The 19,473-nt window shown below is 49.1% G+C and overlaps 1 protein-coding gene across 42 annotated transcripts in view; it reads left to right on the top strand.

The window, feature by feature from the left end:
* The window catches only part of eef1db (eukaryotic translation elongation factor 1 delta b (guanine nucleotide exchange protein)), a 45,558-nt gene extending 26,390 nt beyond the window's left edge, over positions 1-19,168 (top strand). For 8 of the 42 annotated variants that reach the window (XM_078230968.1, XM_078230937.1, XM_078230948.1 and 5 more), the window contains 5 exons: positions 4,284-4,362; positions 11,810-11,922; positions 13,070-13,258; positions 18,212-18,406; positions 19,078-19,168. In XM_078230968.1, the coding sequence (XP_078087094.1) occupies positions 4,284-4,362; positions 11,810-11,922; positions 13,070-13,258; positions 18,212-18,406; positions 19,078-19,116 (615 nt within the window). In that variant the 3' untranslated portion in view covers positions 19,117-19,168. Of the gene's footprint in view, positions 1-409; positions 485-1,038; positions 1,066-4,283; positions 4,363-11,809; positions 11,923-12,627; positions 12,778-13,069; positions 13,259-18,211; positions 18,407-19,077 lie in introns of all 42 variants that reach the window. The other 34 variants (XM_078230959.1, XM_078230661.1, XM_078230697.1 and 31 more) reach the window with 11 other exon arrangements.
* Positions 19,169-19,473: the final 305 nt, after the last annotated feature.

Raw genomic sequence — 19,473 nt, forward strand, 5'->3', positions numbered from 1 at the left:
TTAAAACATTAAGCGGTGGGAACAGAGTTGCCCCATTTAGTTGAAGAAGAAAAAATTGCCAATCTTTTGAAGACTAATTTACTCTTTTACTAAAAAGAGCAAATCAACCCCATCCCCAGATCAGAGTGTTAAAATGTCACTGAATTGACGCCAAGGTTTGTGTCGCAATTAACTGGGCATCGCTCTTTTAAAATGGGGCTGTATTGTTTGAGCAAATCTGTGAAAACGGATGTAAGTAACAGGTGAAGAGCAATGAAGCTGACTTGGGTTCCCGGTCTCTGTGTTAACATGCTGCTGCTTTGGTGTTGGATGAATCGGTGCCTTTTAGTTTGCTTAGGAGAAAGTTGGTGCTTGTGAGAGCGTTATGAGATGATCACAGTACAGTATGTGAATGTATTTCCACGATCAGATCCAATCCATTTGGGAAGCCAACAGTAATCCCAAAGAAGCGGTCCAGGATAGCGCCGAGCCCATCTCGAGCCACGTGAGATTCCATGGCATTGCAAACCTAGATTTTCGATGGCATGCTGACCCCTCTCTGTCACCCCAGCACATCACTAACCTCACTATTAATACCTACCACCCGTTTTGCCATTGTAAACTATCAAAAGTATATATCGTTGCATTTTGAAGTGAGTTGTGTTGATCGAGCATTGTGTTTTTTCCATTCCATGGCTCTTTGGTCCTATTGCACGGACAAGACTATCTATCTGTCTGTCTCTCCAGCATTGTCAGCATCCATCCTCTTTTTTTGTGTGTGCTTTATGGTGTTGATCTCTTCCACATTCGGCTTGCAGTTAACATTAGAGTGTTTACTGACCACTGGACCATTGTACCCCCTTATCATCGTCAGCAGCCAAGCTGCCGACCCCATGGACACTCCCTTTGTCACTCGGGTGAAAGGGATATCAAAGTGGGATTGTTCCTGGGTTGTGCTTCTGGTTTTTGTAACCGCATGAGAAATGAAACAAAGGGTTTTTAATCATGTCTGCTCACAAGGTACTAAAGCTTTGTTGTTTGTTTTTATTTCCTGAAAAGAATGTCTTGCTTGTAAATCATCAGAAAGTAAGTACGTTGCTGCAGCTTTTGTCCGCTCTGAGGGTTGGTTGTGAGATTCTCTTGCTGCCCCCATCTTCTGCGTGGTTCTTCACATTGCGCCTTCTCTTTATGGATATGTGGCTTCCTCACACCAGCTGCATGCAGAGCTGAGCCATTCACTCCCCGTGTCAACTGCAGTGTCCCACTCTAAGCGTTTAAATGGCCACCGCAGCCAGATCCAATTCTTCATGTGTGCTATTCCTCTGTTCCCGGTAGTAGGCTCATAGGTAAGGGTGCTGCCCAGTATATCATGGTGAGCCCCGCTGCCTGGGGTAGAGAGGCAGCTATCTGATCTGAGGCAGCTTGGCTCTCGCTGTCTGTCAGCCTCTGGCTGGAGAGCAGACAGCCCAGAGTGGCACTCGTAGGCTCCTGCGAGACTGTATTCCACAAAGATGGGGAGAGAGGGAGAAGCTGATCCATCGTCTTCTGAAGGGAACAATGAGAGGAGTGTCTCAGTACAGACAGGCCACTGAGTGGTCGGCCAACACGGGAGCATATTCCTCTATTCAGATGCTGCGCAGCCCTGCCTGTTTGCAGCATTTGTATTTTTATTTGTATTCTGACCGTTCCCAACTTCTTGTTGCCATAGAGTTTCCTGGGGCTGTCCATATAAGACGGTTGTGCCCTATGACAGCTGTGACCACTATAGCAGCCAGCCGCAGCTTGCTCGGGCCTGAACCCCTTGGCTGAGAGTACAGTGTTCTCGGGGCCAGAGAGGGGAGAAAGATCCTCAATCTGCAGCTGGAAAGAAGGAAATTTCCCTGAGGGGTTAAATTGTAAAGGCATGCCAAAGCAGCCACCCTCGATCTTCTACATTCCAGGGAATACACACCTACCCTACATAACCTGCCCTCGTAATTTAACCCTTTTTAGTCCCGGAGCACTCAAAAGACCTGTGTATCTTTTGTGACGGTGTGTACCCAGAACTGAATGCAGTTCCCCAGATGAAATCTGACTATCGTTCAGTACCACTTCCAGCCCTTATATTACAGCCTACCTTGGATAGGAAGCCCCCACAAAGGGAAATGACTATCCTCTGTCAGACTGGCTAAGATAATCTTTGGTGGTGATCATTTTTAAAGCTTACAGTTCTTCCTTTGATTCCTCACCTTTGCTTTTTACTATAGCAGTGTAAAGTGGACATTCTATTGTCTCCCTATTAGAAACATAGAAGAAACATAGAAAAACTACAGCACAAAACAGGCCCTTCGGTCCCACAAGTTGTGCCGAACATATCCCTACCTTTTAGGCCTACCTATAACCCTCCATCCTATTAAGTCCCATGTACTCATCCAGGAGTCTCTTAAAAGACCCTATTGAGTTTGCCTCCACCACCACTGATGGCAGCCGATTCCACTCGCCCACCACCCTCTATGTGAAAAACTTCCCCCTAACATTTCCCCTGTACCTACCCCCCAGCACCTTAAACCTGTGTCCTCTCGTAGCAGACATTTCCACCCTGGGAAAAAGCCTCTGAGAGTCCACCCGATCTATGCCTCTCAACATCTTATATACCTCTATTAGGTCTCCTCTCATCCTACGTCTCTCCAAGGAGAAAAGACCGAGCTCCCTCAGCCTATCCTCATAAGGCATGCCACTCAATCCCGGCAACATCCTTGTAAATCTCCTCTGCACCCTTTCAATCTTTTCCACATCCTTCCTGTAATGAGGCAACCAGAACTGAGCACAGTACTCCAAGTGGGATCTGACGAGGGTCTTATATAGCTGCATCATTATCCCCGGACTCCTAAACTCGATCCCTCGATTGATAAAGGCCAGCACACCATACGCCTTCTTAACCACCTCCTCCACCTGCGGGGCCGATTTTAGAGTCCTATGGACCCGGACCCCAAGGTCCTTCTGATCCTCTACAGTACTAGGAGTCTTTCCCTTTATATTGTACTCCTTCATCCCATTTGACCTGCCAAAATGGACCACTACGCATTTATCTGCGTTTAAGTCCATCTGCCACTTCTCCGCCCAGTCTTGCATTCTATCTATGTCCCTCCAGACTATCCACAACCCCACCGATCTTCGTGTCGTCAGCAAACTTACCAACCCATCCCTCCACTTCCTCATCCAGGTCATTTATGAAAATGACAAACAGCAAGGGTCCCAGAACAGATCCCTGGGGCACACCACTGGTGACCGGCCTCCATTTAGAAAAAGACCCATCTATACCCACTCTCTGCCTCCTTTGGGCAAGCCAGTTCTGGATCCACAGGGCAGCAGCCCCTTGGATCCCATGCCCTCTCACTTTTTCGAGAAGCCTTGCATGGGGGGACCTTATCGTACGCCTTGCTAAAATCCATATAAACCACATCTACCGCTTTCCCTTCGTCAATGTGTTTAGTCACATTTTCGAAGAACTCCACCAGGCTCATAAGGCACGATCTCAAAGCCATTCTCTCCCCCTCCCCCCACCCCCCCAAACATTACACGTGTGCACGCGCGCCGCGCAACACACACACACAACTTTGCTCCCCCTAAAATGGCACCACTTTCTCACAGTGCCTATTGGACTGTGCAACTGAGTCCTTTTCTCATCCAGTAAGCAGGTTCCCCACTCCCGGCAGCAGGTTAGCGGATAGACATGGCAGCCACAGTTCCATTGTGATGAACAATCTGCACTGACCCTAGCGTGAATACAAAAGCTAGTGAGTCTGCTTGGTTTGTTATTGAATAGAGTCCTCGAGGAGCCTCATAGACCTCTAAGGGCAGAATGATGTGGAGAGGAGCTTCAGGGCCCTTTCTGAAAAGAGAGGAACCCTTCACATACAGAACATCCAGCTGGCTTTCTGCTTAAAAATGTTGTCTTTATCAGCTTTCTCTTGAAGAAATGTATTACCAACTACAGAAACCAAGTGTGTGGACATTTCTGGGTTTCCTTTCCTTGCCTGCCCTGTGTATGTGTGAGAGTGCTGCCTGCTTGCTTCCAGGGGAGTCCCAAACTCTCTTTTATCTGTTTCACACCATTGGTAAGAGTTTGCTGTTGCATTTTAAATTGTCCTCATTTTCCAGAGGGGAAACCGACTCAACAATACACACCTACTGCCCCTTGAACTCTTACCAGTGGGGGAGGAGGGAGATGGGGGAAGCAAGGGCTAACTCTCTGCTTCTCTGTTACCTGGCGTCGCGCTCTCTCTCCTTTGAGTAAGGCTAATTCCTGCATGTTCTACTTTCAGAGCGCAGTGCAAGGTGCAGATATCGAGCTGTGCACCCGGGTCACCAGTCTAGAGAAGGAGAATCAGAATTTACACCAGGGTAAGTGGGTCTTTCCTTCACCATCATCACTGGTCAATGCTTCATCATTAAATAGGAGAGAGGAGGTGATGCAGAGGGCTCTGATAAAGGGGAACGCGGTGATGCAGAGGGCTCTGATAAAGGGGAACGCGGTGATGCAGAGGGCTCTGATAAACGGGAACGGGGTAATGGAGAGGGCTCTAATAAAGGGGAACGGGGTGATGGAGAGGGCTCTGATAAAGGGGACAGGGTGATGCAGAGGGCTCTAATAAAGGGGAAACGGGGTGATGCAGAGGGCTCTGATAAAGGTGATCGGCGTGATGCAGAGGGCTCTGATAAAGGGGACAGGGTGATGCAGAGGGCTCTGATAAAGGGAATGGGGCGATACAGAGGGCTCTGATAAAGGGGACAGGGTGATGTAGAGGCTCTGATAAAGGGGAAGGGGGTGATGCAGAAGCTCTGATAATGGGGAACAGGTTGATGCAGATGCTCTGATAAAGGGGACGGTGATGCAGATGCTCTGATAAAGGGGAACAGGGTGATGCAGAGGGCTCTGATAAAGGGGAATGGGTGATACAGAGGGCTCTGATAAAGGGGACAGGGTGATGCAGAGGGCTCTGATAAAGGGGAACGCGGTGATGCAGAGGGCTCTGATAAACGGGAACGGGGTAATGGAGAGGGCTCTAATAAAGGGGAACGGGGTGATGGAGAGGGCTCTGATAAAGGGGACAGGGTGATGCAGAGGGCTCTAATAAAGGGGAAACGGGGTGATGCAGAGGGCTCTGATAAAGGTGATCGGCGTGATGCAGAGGGCTCTGATAAAGGGGACAGGGTGATGCAGAGGGCTCTGATAAAGGGAATGGGGCGATACAGAGGGCTCTGATAAAGGGGACGGTGATGTAGAGGCTCTGATAAAGGGGAAGGGGGTGATGCAGAAGCTCTGATAATGGGGAACAGGTTGATGCAGATGCTCTGATAAAGGGGACGGTGATGCAGATGCTCTGATAAAGGGGAACAGGGTGATGCAGAGGGCTCTGATAAAGGGGAATGGGTGATACAGAGGGCTCTGATAAAGGGGACAGGGTGATGCAGAGGGCTCTGATAAAGGGGAACAGTGAAGGCCGGTGTACAGTGGTGTACCACAGGGGTCAGTGCTAGGTCCCTTATTGTTCATGATATATATAAATGATATAGGTTAGAATGTGAGGGATAAATAAGTTTGTGGATGACAAGAAGATTGGCACGGTGGTTAATAGTGAGGAAGAAGGCCTGAGGTTGCAAAACGATGTAGATGGGAAGGGTTGGGAGGATGACTGCCTTGTATATGAGGATCTTGGTGTCAGCACGGAGGTCGTGGTTCTCAGACTCATCCTTGGGCATCCGAAGGCAGCGCTGGCTGATTGAATACAATGTTAGATCTCTGCAACAAATGAGAGGTGGCTCCCCAGCTCGGGGAAATGTTCCACGTTTGGTAGGTTTGTCCGCTGATCTTGATGGAGGAGAGATTTGATCATGCCTAGAGCAGGTTGGTAAAGAACCTGAGTTGTCTTGAGGTTGAGGCTGAGACTGTGAAGTTGTAAAACGTAGCTTGCAGATTGTCTTCTGAGAGTGCGGAGATGATGATGTCATCCGCATACACGAGCGATGTCCGTGTCGCTTTCCCCTTGGGGATTAACAGGTTGAGGTTGAAAGGTTTTCAGTCCATCCTGTTGACCGTGTTCACTCCACTGGATGTTGATGAATTTCTCTGGACAGCCAGTCTTTGACAGGGTCTTCCATAACACTTCCTGACTGAGCAAGTCAAAAGTCTTGGTCAGATCAATGTAGAGTGGTTGATGTTACTCCTGGTATTTCTCTTGAAGTTGTCATTCGTTGGACATGGGCGTCACTGGCTGGCCAGCATTTATTGCCCACCCCTAGTTGCTCGAGGGCTATTGAGAGTCAACCACATTGCTGTGGTTCTGGAGTCACATGTCGGCCAGGCCAGGTAAGGACGGCAGATTTTCTTCCCTAAAAGACATTAGTGAAGCAGATGTGTTTTTTCGACAATGGTTTCATCAAAAGAGAAAATGCTGAAAAATCTCCGCAGGTCTGGCAGCATCTGTAAGGAGAGAAAAAAGCTGACGTTTCGAGTCCAGATGACCCTATGTCAAAGCTCAATGGTTTCTCTGTCATCAGTAGATTCTTAATTCCAGATTTTTAAATTGAATTCAAATTCCACCATCTGCCGTGACGGGATTCAAACTCAGATCCCCAGAACATTAGCTGAGTTTCTGGATTAATAGTCTAGCGATAATACCACTAAGCCATGTTCTTGACAAGGTGAAGGATGGTGGCGATGAAGATGGAGAAAAGTGTGGGGGAGATGACACTGCTGGACTCCAGCCTTGAGCTTTGAAGGTTTCTGTCATATTTCAGTCGGTGGGGACTGCTGCTGACATCTTGTCTTGGAGTCGGAGGATGTTGATGAATTTCCCTGGACAGCCAGTCTTTGACAGGGTCTTCCATAGCACTTTGTGATTGACTGAGTCAAAAGTTTTGGTCAGATCGATGAAGGCCGTGTAGAGTGGTTGATGTTACTCCTGGTATTTCTCCTGAAGTTGGCAAGCAGTGAAAATTATGTCTGCCCTTGGGCAGTTTGGTCAGAAGGCACACTGACTTTCCATAATAAGACCATAAGAAATAGGAACAGGAGTGGGCCATTCGGCCCCTCGAGCCTGCCCCGCCATTCAATAAGATCATGGCTGATCCGGTGACATTACTCACGTCCATTTTCCTGATCTTACCCATAACCCTGGTTTCCCTTACTGATTGAAAATCTATCTATCTCAGCATTAAATATACACAAGGACACTGCCCCACAGCTCTCTGTGGCAAGGAGTTCCAAAGACACTCAACCCTCTGAGAAGAAGTTCCTCCTCATCTCAGTCTTAAATTGGTGCCCCTTTCTGAGACCCTGCCCACTGTTCCTAGACTCTCCCATGAGGGGAAACATCCTCCAGTTTCCTCCTACAGTCCGAAAGACGTGCTGGTTAGGTGCATTGGCCGTGCTAAATTTTCCCTCAGTGTACCCAAACAGGCGCTGGAGTGTGGCGACTAGGGGATTTTTCACAGTAACTTCATTGCAGTGTTAATGTAAGCCTACTTGTGACTAATAAATTAACTTTATCACTATCTGTTAGTAAACTGTTTGTATCCCCCTCACAACTTGCCTTTCCACCAATTTTTGTGTTGTCTGCAAATTTGGCTACAGTACATTTGCTTCCTTCCCCCAACTCAGCAACATAGATTGTAAACAGTTATGGTCCCAGCACTGATTCCTATGGAACCTCACTGGTTACAGGTCACCAACCTGAAAAAGAACCCCTTATCCCCACTCGCTGTTTACTGTGCATGAGCCAATTCTCTATCCATGCCAATATACTACCTCCAACACCATGGGCTCTTATCTTATGACTTAACCTTTTGTGAGGTCCTTGTCGAATGCTTTCTGGGAGGATTACTTCAGAGACTGGTAGAGAGCGGTTGGCGTGGATTTGAGCGGTGGGCTTCCCAGCGATGGAGTAGAGAGATCTCTCAATAGTTCCCACAGTCTGCTGAAGATGGTGGTGATGACGGCATCCCTGAGGATAGCTGGGATTTCTTCTCTGTCCCAGATTTTCAGGAACAGCTGATGGAGATGACGGGTGACCTCTTCTTCAAGTTTGAAAATCTCTGCTGGAATCCCATCCACTCCTATGGCTTTTCCATTCTTAGTAAGAAGTCTCACAACACCAGGTTAAAGTCCAACAGGTTTGTTGGACTTTAACCTGGTGTTGTGAGACTTCTTACTGGCTTGCCCCAGTCCAACGCCGGCATCTCCACATCATGTTTTCCATTCTTCACATGTATAATGGTGGCTTTGACGTCATCCATGCTTGATGGAATTCCAGGCTCATCCAAGGGGAGTTGGGGGATTTCCTCAAACACGTCCTCATCTATCATTGGTTTAGGTGTTCTTTGAAGTGTTCTCTCCATCAAAGGCTGATGTTTTCTCTCTGTCTCTCTCTCCCTCTCTCTTGAGAGAGAGAGATCGGTGAGGAGTTGCAGCTCCTTAGCTTTCTCAGTTCACCATTGGTTCCTGATTTCCCTCGTTCTTCTTTGTAGCTCTGCCTTTGCTGATTGGTGAGCTCTTTGCCTTGCTGGTTATGTCGTTCTGCCAGGCACGGAGAGCTTTCCTCCTCTTGTCGATGAGGTCTTGGATGGTGCGGTTATTCTTGTTGAACCGATCTTGGAGTTTCCTGGTCTTGTAGCCAATGGTTTCTTCACAGCTTGAGATGATGGCTGTCTTTGGCTCTTTCCAGCTTTCCTCCACTCCATTAGAATAAATGCTGGAGGCTTTGGTGAAGACATTGTTGGAAGGTCATTAGAATGCTTGGGTCTTGAAGCTGCTCAACATTGATAATTTTTCTTGAGCTGTTTCTTCATCCTTCACTGCTTCTGGTGGAGTTTGAGGAGCGAATGAGCTGGTGGTCTGTCCAGCGGCGGTCTGCACTGGTCATCACTTTGGTGATGATGGCATCCTTTTAGTCTCGGAATCTGATGGTGATGAAGTTGATTCTGTGCCAGTGCTTTGATCGTGGATGTCTCCAGGAAATCTTGAACTTGTCTTTTTGGTGAAAGATGACAAGCTGGTGTTCTGTGCATTTGGTGAGCAGGAGAACCCCGTTGGAGTTGCAATTCCCAACTCCTTCCTTTCCAAGGGCTCCTTTCCAGAGCTTGTTGTCCTTTCCAGCCCTGGCGTTGAAGTCCCCGAAGAGGATGATGAATGTTGGAGAGTACAGTATACAGAGTGGAGTAGAAGCCTTCTTTAGACTCATCATTGGCATCATGGGGCATAGACACTCTCAACTGTTGTCTGCTGATTGTTGGCAAGTTGTAGATGGAGGGTCATGAGGTGCTCATTGATGCTGACAGGGAACTCCGAGATTCGGTTGGTGAGTTAATTCTTGATGGCGAATCCAATTCCATGTGTCCTGGGCTGATCATCGGGTTTTCCTCTTTAGAAGAAGGTGTAACCATTGCCATCTTCCCTCAGCTGCTCTTGACCTGCTCCTTGGGTCTCTTCCAGGGCACAATGTCAGTGTTGAAGTGCCTGAGTTCATGGGCAGTTCTCTGTATCATATGACTCAGAAACTTGGAATACATACACCTCAAGGCCCTGGAGAGGCATCATCAACGCTGAGACGGATTCTACACACTAGCTGGAAGGACAGATATACTACATCAGCATCCATGAAGGAGCCATCAGCATTGAGGCCCCGATCACTCGAAACTAACTCTGCTGGGTTGGCCATGTGCTTAGTATGTCGGAATCCTGACTGCCAAAGCAAATCACCTTTGCCCGGCTCAAGGAAGGTATGAAAGGCTCCTGAACAAGAGGAGGACAAAGGAAGCACTTCACAGTCACCCTGAAGGCTTACCTTGAGAAATGCAACATAGAAATCAACGCCTGGGAGACACTTGCTTGGAATAAACCTACCTGGAGGGATCTCCTGATTGAAGGGACGCAATTCTTCAAGAACACCTGACAGCAAGAGGAGGCCCGGAAAAGGAGCCTGGGAAAGAATTGCCAGCAATCTTAGTCCAAGGACCGAGCCCACCTCCCGGAAACACCTGCCAAGTGTGCGGTTAGAGGTGTATCTCTAGGATTGGGCTCATGAGCCACGCAAGGACCCACAGAACCCATGACTAGTGACACAGAAAGTGAGTGAGCACCGAAGGAGGAGGAGATTATAACAGCAAGGAGCTAATACAGAACTATACAGAGCGTTGGCTAGGCCACAGCTGAAGAACTGTGTACAGTTCTGGTTGCCTTGCTATAGGAAGGATGCGATTGCACTAGAGGGGGTGCAGAGGAGGTTCAACAGGATGTTGCCTGGGATGGAGCATTTGAGCTCTAAGGAGAGACTGGATAGGCTTGGATTGTTTTCTCCAGAGACGAGAAGGGTGTGTGTGCGTGCGCGTTGTATAAGATTGAGGGGTGTGGACACGGTGAGTAGGAAACAGTTCTCCTTAGTTGAAGGGTCAATAATGAAGGTCAGAGGAGGAGGTTTAGAGGGGATTTGAGGAAAGGTTTTTTCACTGAGGGTGGTGGGAGTCTGGAATGCGCTGCCTGGGAGAGTGGTAAAGGTCGGAAACCTCAACCGTTAAAAAGTACATGGAAGAGCACTTGAAATATCATAACGTTCAAGGTTATGGGCCAATGCTGGAAAGTGGGATGAGTGTAGTTTGTTAGTGCGGAACCGATGGGCCAAAGGGCCTCTTGTGTACTGTATGTCTCTGTTCCACATTCTCACCAATCTCTGGGTAGATACGTTTCTCCTGAATTTTCTGCTGGATTTAATAGTGACTACATTGTGTTCACTGTCCCAGTTCTGGCCATGCCACAAATGAATCTTTTCTCTCTCAAAACCTTTCCTAACCTATTATGTCACCCTCAGCCTGGTCTTATCTCAGGAAAAGAGCCCCAGCCTGTCTGTAAATCCTATTTTGCATCTTCCCCAATACCTCTCCATTCCTTTTATTATACGGACTCAAAAGTAGGATTGCTTCATGCCTGCCTTTTCCATTCTCTGCGTAACACCTGTTCGCCGTTATAGCTTTGGTTTCATGGCAGTGGTCTTTTATTGAATTGTAGAATCCCTACAGTGCAGAGGGAGGCCATTCAGCCCATCGAGTCTGCACCAACCACAATCCCACTCGGGCCCTATCTCCATAACCCTATGGATTTAGCCTAGCCTAGCTAGTCCCCCTGACACGAAGGGGCAATTTAGCATGGCCAATCCACCTAACCCGCACATCTTTGGACTGTGGGGGGAAACCGGAGCACCCGGAGGAAACTCACGCAGACACGGGGAGAATGTGCAAACTCCACACACACTCACCCAAGACAGGAATCGAACCCGGGTCCCTGATGCTGTGAGGCAGCAGTGCCAACCACTGTGCCACCCACTGAGTAGGTTGTACCCTGGCTGCCTGCATTGTAGATGTGCTGGCTTGTCTGCAGGGGGAGTTGGAGAACAGAATGTGGAAAGCTCACAAATCCAGCAGTAATCTTTCCTTTAACCTTGGATCTAATTACCGTCATTCAGTACAAGTGAAACTCAGGCAGATTATCCATGTGCCTCCATTATTACTGCTTCCACTGTCTGTCTGAACCCTCACTGGACCAAACCCTTCACACAAATTCCTGTCTGCTAACTACAGCCATCTCCTGGCAGGCATCCACGTCATGGCCCAAGAGAGAGCGAATTTAACTTTATTTTGTACTTGGCCCCCCCGTGCTGTGTCCATAATACAACGTGCTTTTCACATGACACCAACGTAAACATATTCCGATAACCCAGCAATTTCTATTATTTGGGGGGGCGGTGTGTGTGTGTGTGCGCATTTTATTTGATGCTGTTCCTTGTTCACCCCTTGTTAGTGGTGGCAGACCTACGGTTGGCGCTGTCAAAGCTGGAGACTCGCCTGTCGACATTGGAGAAAACCTCGACCAGCCCCAAGCCCGCCATCTGCCCACCAGCCCCGTGCAACAAGGTAAGATCCCATCATCGTCTTCCCTTGACTCTCTGCTTTCCCAAAGTGCCTGTCCCTGGATAAAGGTTCCCGTGGTTATTAATCTTGATTAATAAGGGGATCGGGGTTATGGGGAAAAGGCAGGAGAATGGGGATGAAAAAAATATCTGCCATGTTTGAATGGCGGAGCAGATTCGATGGGCCGAGTGGCCTAATTCTGCTCCTATGCCTTATGGTGGTGAGCTTTACATGGATATCGGGGGGGGGGGGGGGGGGCAAACGCTGCCTCATTTCCCCAGAGCCACTTCTGCCCCAATAAGAACATAAAAAGCCCCCTGTGGCTCCAGACTTGTCGGTTGCCCACCTCATAGAGACGGACACCGATGCTGAGGGAGTGCTGCACAGTCCGAGTCACTGTTTCTCTGGTGAGGGATTAAACCTCAGCCCCAGATGCCCCTTCGAATGGATGATAAAGTTTGTGATCACGGGGCACTGTTTGAAGAAGAGGGGAGACTCCTTGCCAGCGCTATCGCTCACCATCACTGTGACACATTATCTCGTTATTATGTAACTGCTTGTGGGAGCTTGCTGTGCACAAATCTGCTGCTACATTTCCTACAGTAACACAGTAACTAGCTTCGGGGGAAATACACTGGCTGTGAAACACTATTGGGATGAGGTTAATAGGTGCTAGATAAATGTAAATTCTTTGTTCTTTATACACAGATACGGCACTCAGGCTCTGGGCTGCCTGTACTGGTGCGTGACTGTCACTCAGGCTCTGGGCTGCCTGTACTGGTGCGTGACTGTCACTCAGGCTCTGGGCTGCCTGTACTGGTGCGTGACTGTCACTCAGGCTCTGGGCTGCCTGTACTGGTGTGTGACTGTCACACAGGTTCTGGGCTGCCTGTACTGGTGTATGAGTGTCACTCAGGCTCTGGCTGCTGTACTGATGGTGTATGAATGTGACTCTTGAGGTCCTGGCTGCCTGTACTGGTGTATGACTGTCACTCTGGGCTGCCTGTACTGGTGGTGTATGACTGTCACTCAGGCTCTGGCTGCCTCTATCGGTGTATGAATGTTGAGAGAGGTGTGATGCTGGTTTAAGTCGCACTCTGCTGGTCTGCAGTGATTTTACTCTGTATAAATGTTGCTCTTTCACATCAAGCCCATCACAAAGCAGTCGGTGGCCGAGGAAGATGGTGACGATGATATTGATCTCTTTGGAAGCAGTGATGACGAGGAGACTGCCGAGAAGGAGAGGATTCGGGAGGAACGGTTGCGTGAATACGCAGCGAAAAAATCCAAGAAACCCACCCTCATCGCCAAGTCCTCTATCCTGCTGGACGTGAAACCAGTAAGTCATCTAGCCACACGCGTGCACATGCATGAACACTCACCCATGTGTGTGTGCACACATACACGCACACTCACCCCATACACTATCACCCACACACTCACCCCATACACTATCACGCACACACTCACCCCATACACCATCACCCACGTGCACACACTCACCCCATACACCATCACCCACGTGCACACACTCACCCCATACACCATCACCCACGTGCACACACTCACCCCATACACTATCACGCACACACTCACCCCATACACCATCACCCACGTGCACACACTCACCCCATACACCATCACCCACGTGCACACACTCACCCCATACACCATCACCCACGTGCACACACTCACCCCATACACCATCACCCACACGCACACACTCACCCCATGCACCATCACCCACGTGCACACACTCACCCCATGCACTATCACCCACACGCACACACTCACCCCATGCACCATCACCCACGTGCACACACTCACCCCATGCACTATCACCCACACGCACACACTCACCCCATACACCATCACCCACGTGCACACACTCACCCCATGCACTATCACCCACACGCACACACTCACCCCATGCACTATCACCCACACGCACACGCTCACCCCATACACCATCACCCACGTGCACACACTCACCCCATACACTATCACCCACACGCACACACTCACCCCATACACCATCACCCACGTGCACACACTCACCCCATACACTATCACCCACACGCACACACTCACCCCATGCACCATCACCCACGTGCACACACTCACCCCATACACCATCACCCACGTGCACACACACACCCCATACACCATCACCCACGTGCACACACTCACCCCATACACTATCACGCACGTGTACACACTCACCCCATACACTATCACCCACACGCACACACTTGCCCCATACACTATCACCCACACACTCACCCCATACACTATCACCCACGTGCACACGCTCACCCTGTACACTATCACCCACACGCTCACCCCATACACTATAAAGAACAAAGAACAGTACAGCACAGGAAACAGGCTCTTCGGCCCTCCAAGCCTGTGCCGCTCCTTGGTCCAACTCGACCAATCGTTTGTATCCCTCCATTCCCAGGCTGCTCATGTGACTATCCAGGTAAGTCTTAAACGATGTCAGCGTGCCTGCCTCCACCACCCTACTTGGCAGCGCATTCCAGGCCCCCACCACCCTCTGTGTAAAAAACATCCCTCTAATATCTGAGTTATACTTCACCCCTCTCAGCTTGAGCCCGTGACCCCACGTGTACACGCTCACCCTGTACACTATCACTTAGACGCGCACATCTTCCGCCCACAAGCGTGTGCACGCAAACATGACCACAGCCCCACCAACCCACACTTCTGCCAATTCCCACTCCACAGACAACAGGGACTCTGTCTCGCGCACGCGCACATTTCTTGCTCACTATTGAGATCTGTCTGGGTGATAGGTTTTATTGGTTTGTTTAATCATGGAGTTCAGTCACGTTCTTTCCAGAGAGTTTCTGGGCAGCGATTAGGGGGGCGGGGGGAGGGCGCAGAGACTGTGATTGGGGGGAGGGGAGGGGTCGGGCTGTGATGGGGGGGGAGGGAAGGGGTCGGGCTGTGATTGGGGGGAGGGAAGGGGTCGGGCTGTGATTAGGGAGGGGGAGGGGCCGGGCTGTGATTGGGGGGGGAGGGGCCAGGCTGTGGGGGGAGGGGCTGGGCTGTGATTGGGGGAGGGGAGGGGCTGGGCTGTGATTGGGGGGGGGGGGGGGTTGTGAGTGGGGGGAGGGGAGGGCCGGGCTGTGATTGGGGGGGGTGGGGGGGAATTGTTTCTGGGTGAATTGTGTAGTGGAAAATGTTGTGATTTTTCCAGGGTCTTTCTCAAGTTAAGTTTTCAAATCTGAAATGCCGGCAATCGGCCGATAGACAGCGCAGCACGGCACAGAACAGCACAAACCACTGTCGATACTGGAAACCAGTGAAAACACAAGAAATGTCATACTCAGCAGATCAAGCAGCTTGCACATAAAGAAAGTTAACATTTTGTGTGAGCTTTTGTCAGGAGTAGAATGAGTTTGCATTTCCCTGAAACCTCTCTCTGCTCAGTATGACGCTTGCTGACCAAGTCTATTCTCGTGCACTGTTGTTTCCACTGTTACTGTTCTGGAATTTCTTTTGGGTTATCCTGATGAATGCAAGGCGTGAAGCTTAGACAGAGCCTGTCCTTCTTTCAGCAACACTCCACGTCTGAATAAATGTTTAAAAAAAACAAAATGGAGTCAGTAAAAAGGGATTGTTTTCACTGGTGGGCGGAAGGCTGTTACCCAGAGGAGGGATGAGAATTTATATTTTTCCACAGCGTGTTGTGTTCTGGAATGCAAGGGTCGTGGTGATGTTCAAAATGGAATTAGACAAATACACACGGGCAAAGTGCAGGAACGGGGGATTGATTGGGTCAATCTTTCAGGATGGCACAAGTTCAGTGCACCAAAATGTCTGTTAGGGAGGAGGCGATGGCCTAGTGGTATTATCGCCAGACTATTATTCCAGAAACACGGCTAATGTTCTGGGGACCCGGGTTCGAATCCCACCACGGCAGATGGTGGAATTTGAATTCAATAAAAAATATCTGGAATTAAGAATCTACTGATGACCATGAAACTATTGACGATTGTCAGAAAAACCCATCTAGTTCACTAATGTCCTTTAGGGAAGGAAATCCTTACCCGGTCTGACCCACATGTGACTCCAGAGCTGTAGCAATGTGGTTGACTCTTAACTGTTCTTGGGCAATAAATGCTGTCCGACGAATTAATTTTTTATAAAATGTGCAGCAAGATTCTGTGAATGGGTTGAACAGGTGAAATAGTTCTGCAAAGATGGGGCATACAACAGGATCTTGTCCTTCTCTCTTTGCTGTGATGTTTAGTCATTCAGACTTTGGGGGTTGATCAGATATTTGGTAATAGCGCTGTGGGCGGTGACGTGCTTCACCCACCCTTGGAGAGGGCTGAGGCGATCACTTCAGGTTATTCTGTATCTGTTCCCCCTCGAGCACTACATCGCAGCACACAGCCTGCAACTTCCACCACCCGTATTGCACAGAAATGTGTGTAACTGGGACATGAGTCAAATGCGAGTGTGAATGTGGAAATTAATTACACTACACCCAAGCTTCCTTTCTCATTTTTTGATTATGATTTGATTTGATTATTGTCACATGTATTAACATACAGTGAAAAGTATTGTTTCTTGTGCGCTATACAGACAAAGCATACCATTCATAGAGAAGGAAAGGAGAGAGGGCAGAACGTAGTGTTACAGTCATAGCTAGGGTGTAGAGAAAGATCAACTTAATGCGAGGTCGGTCCATTCAAAAGTCTGATGGCAGCCGGGAAGAAGCTGTTCTTGAGTCGGTTGGTACGTGACCTCAGACTTCTGTATCTTTTTCCCGACAGAAGAAGGTGGAAGAGAGAATGTCCGGGGTGTGTGGGGTCCTTAATTATGCTGGCTGCTTTGCCAAGGCAACGGGGAGTGTAGACAGACTCAATGGATGGGAGGTTGGTTTGCGTGATGGACTGGGCTACATTCATGACCTTTTGTAGTTTCTTGCGATCTTGGGCAGAGCAGGAGCCAGACCAAGCTGTGATACAACCAGAAAGAATGCTTTCTATGGTGCATCTGTAAACGTTGGTGAGAGTCGTAGCTGACATGCCAAATTTCCTTAATCTGAGAAAGTAGAGGCGTTAGTGGGCTTTCTTAACTATGGTGTCGGCATGGTGCCTCTACACCGGGGGGCTCAGGCCTCCCCTTCCCTGAATACCGAGCCAGAGCCGTGAATTTTCAGACAGTGCGCTGCTAGTTCAAAATATAATTCCAGAAACTAAACCAAAAGCAGCCATCAGCTGGTGTTTTCGTGCTAAGATTTTATTTTGGCGTTTATTAATCCTCGTTGAGATCTCCTGTGTACTCTCCCTTGCTTTAAAGGCATTTTCATGGTGTCAGTATAAGTCACTATTTTTAAAGCTTCCATGGTTGCATGGTCTGAGATGCTGGGTGTGTTGAGTGTAGGTGCCTTGAAGCTTTGATTTTATTAAAGGTGGAAACCCAGCACATTTCCTGGACCCTAATCGCTCACACTGATTTGGGGTGTAGTTTAGTGAAATCCGCAGGAAATGTAGGCGCACAAGTGAGTGTAGCTTCGCAACTGCACCCCTGCAGGAAATTCCACCTCGATTGCATCCCTGGGAGCACCACTACCTGCAAGTTCCCCTCCAAACCACTCGCCATCCTGACTTGGAAATATATCGCCGTTCCTTCGCAGCCGCTGGGTCAAAATCCTGGAATTCCCTCCCTAATGGCATTGTGGGTCAACCCACAGCACACGGACTGCAGCGATTCAAGAAGGTAGCTCACCACCAGCGCCTCAAGGGCAATTAGGGGTGGCACACTGGTTAGCACTGCAGCCTCACAGCACCAGGGACCCAGGTTTGATACCCGGCTTGGGTCACTGTGTGGAGTTTGCACATTCTCCCCGTGTCTGCGTGGGTTTCCTCCAGGTGCTCCAGTTTCCTCCCACAGTCTGAAAGATGTGCTGGTTAGATATATTGACCCGAACAGGCGACTCGGGAATTTCACAGTAACTTCATTGCAGTGTTAATGTGAGCTTACTTGTGACTAATAAATAAATTTTAGGGATGGGCAATAAATGCTGGCGATGCCCATGTTCTAAGAGTGAATTAAAAGACAACTGCCGGAGTTTAGTTTTTATCGGCAGATCAAGATCCATTCAAAGCAGGTTGTGGTGCTAAAACTCTACACGAGGACAAATCGATCATACTGAGGCGGTCCGATGGGTGATTGCGATGTAGGGTGGGTGGGCATGGGTTTTGGTTGTGGTGTTGGCTGCAGTTTCACAGTAACATGTGCCTGTTCTCCGCAGTGGGATGACGAGACAGACATGGCGAAACTGGAGGAGAGCGTGCGCACGGTACAGATGGACGGCTTGGTGTGGGGAGGCTCCAAGCTGGTACCGGTCGGCTACGGGATCAAGAAACTCCAGATCCAGTGTGTGGTGGAAGATGATAAAGTTGGCACAGATCAGCTGGAGGAAGAAATCGTCAAATTTGAGGATTATGTGAGTGTTGAACGGTGAAGCTGGCTGTCAGGGGTCGGGTGGTGGAGCTCAAAGCATTAACTGGGGCTGGGTTTATTTGGAATAATAAACCCAGCCCCAGTTAATAAATTTCCACCTCAACCAGTTGGAAAGGCAGGAGGTGAGAGAGACCACCTTCGCCTCCCTCGCACTTAACCTGACCTGGCCATAAATTAACCATTCCCTCACCATTCCTGAATTCCCTCCATTACAGCACAATGGGTACGCCTTCATTACACACACTGCATTGAGGACACCAGCGAAGGGTAATAAATACAGCATTGCCAGTGATGCCACAACCTCAAATGCTCCTGCTCCTTATCCCTAACCCTCAGGGAAGTGTGGGTATCTCCAGAAGTTGACTCAGGGCAGGATCTGCTCAACTTGAGTTGTATTTTTGATCACGCTACACTGCCAATCCTGTTGGGTGGTGTATCCGGCTGTATCTTGTCCTCTGGTAGACTCTGAGCACAAGATGCACTTGTTCCCCATCGTCATATTTCTCATAAATCCATTCTGAGGGTTCCGTGGGTTTGCACCTGTTTCTCTTGGCTCCTTGGCCCAGCCGTTGCCCCAATAACCCAGCGGTGAAGTTTTTGTGAGTAAATAGTCACTGGCTCTTCTAATCGACATCTTTCTTTGTTCTTTTACAGGTGCAAAGCGTAGATGTTGCTGCTTTTAACAAGATCTGATGGCTGCTGAATCTTTCCAGAGTTAGAGGAATAAAAAAGGGATTGAATTCTTTGTCCCGTCTGGTCTTTATCACACTCAGCAGGAGATATAACACCTGTCCTTTCACTCCCTCCCTTCTCACTGTCTACGGCACCAAGCACTCCTCTCGGGTGAGGCAGCAGTGTGTGTTCTGCTTTCAGTTGAGTAGACTATTTGTCACTCCTCATGCAGTGCTCTCTACGCTGGGGAGACCGGACTGTACTTTATGGTACGTTACCATCCAGCTTGCGAGCGTGACCCTGAGATTCCAGTCGCCTGTCATTTTAATTCTCCGCCTCCATCACTCTCCCCTCAGCCCCCCGTTCTCGTTCCAATGA

The sequence above is a fragment of the Mustelus asterias genome, chromosome 2, assembly GCF_964213995.1.
Source record: "Mustelus asterias chromosome 2, sMusAst1.hap1.1, whole genome shotgun sequence".
In the NCBI taxonomy this organism is placed as follows: domain Eukaryota; kingdom Metazoa; phylum Chordata; class Chondrichthyes; order Carcharhiniformes; family Triakidae; genus Mustelus; species Mustelus asterias.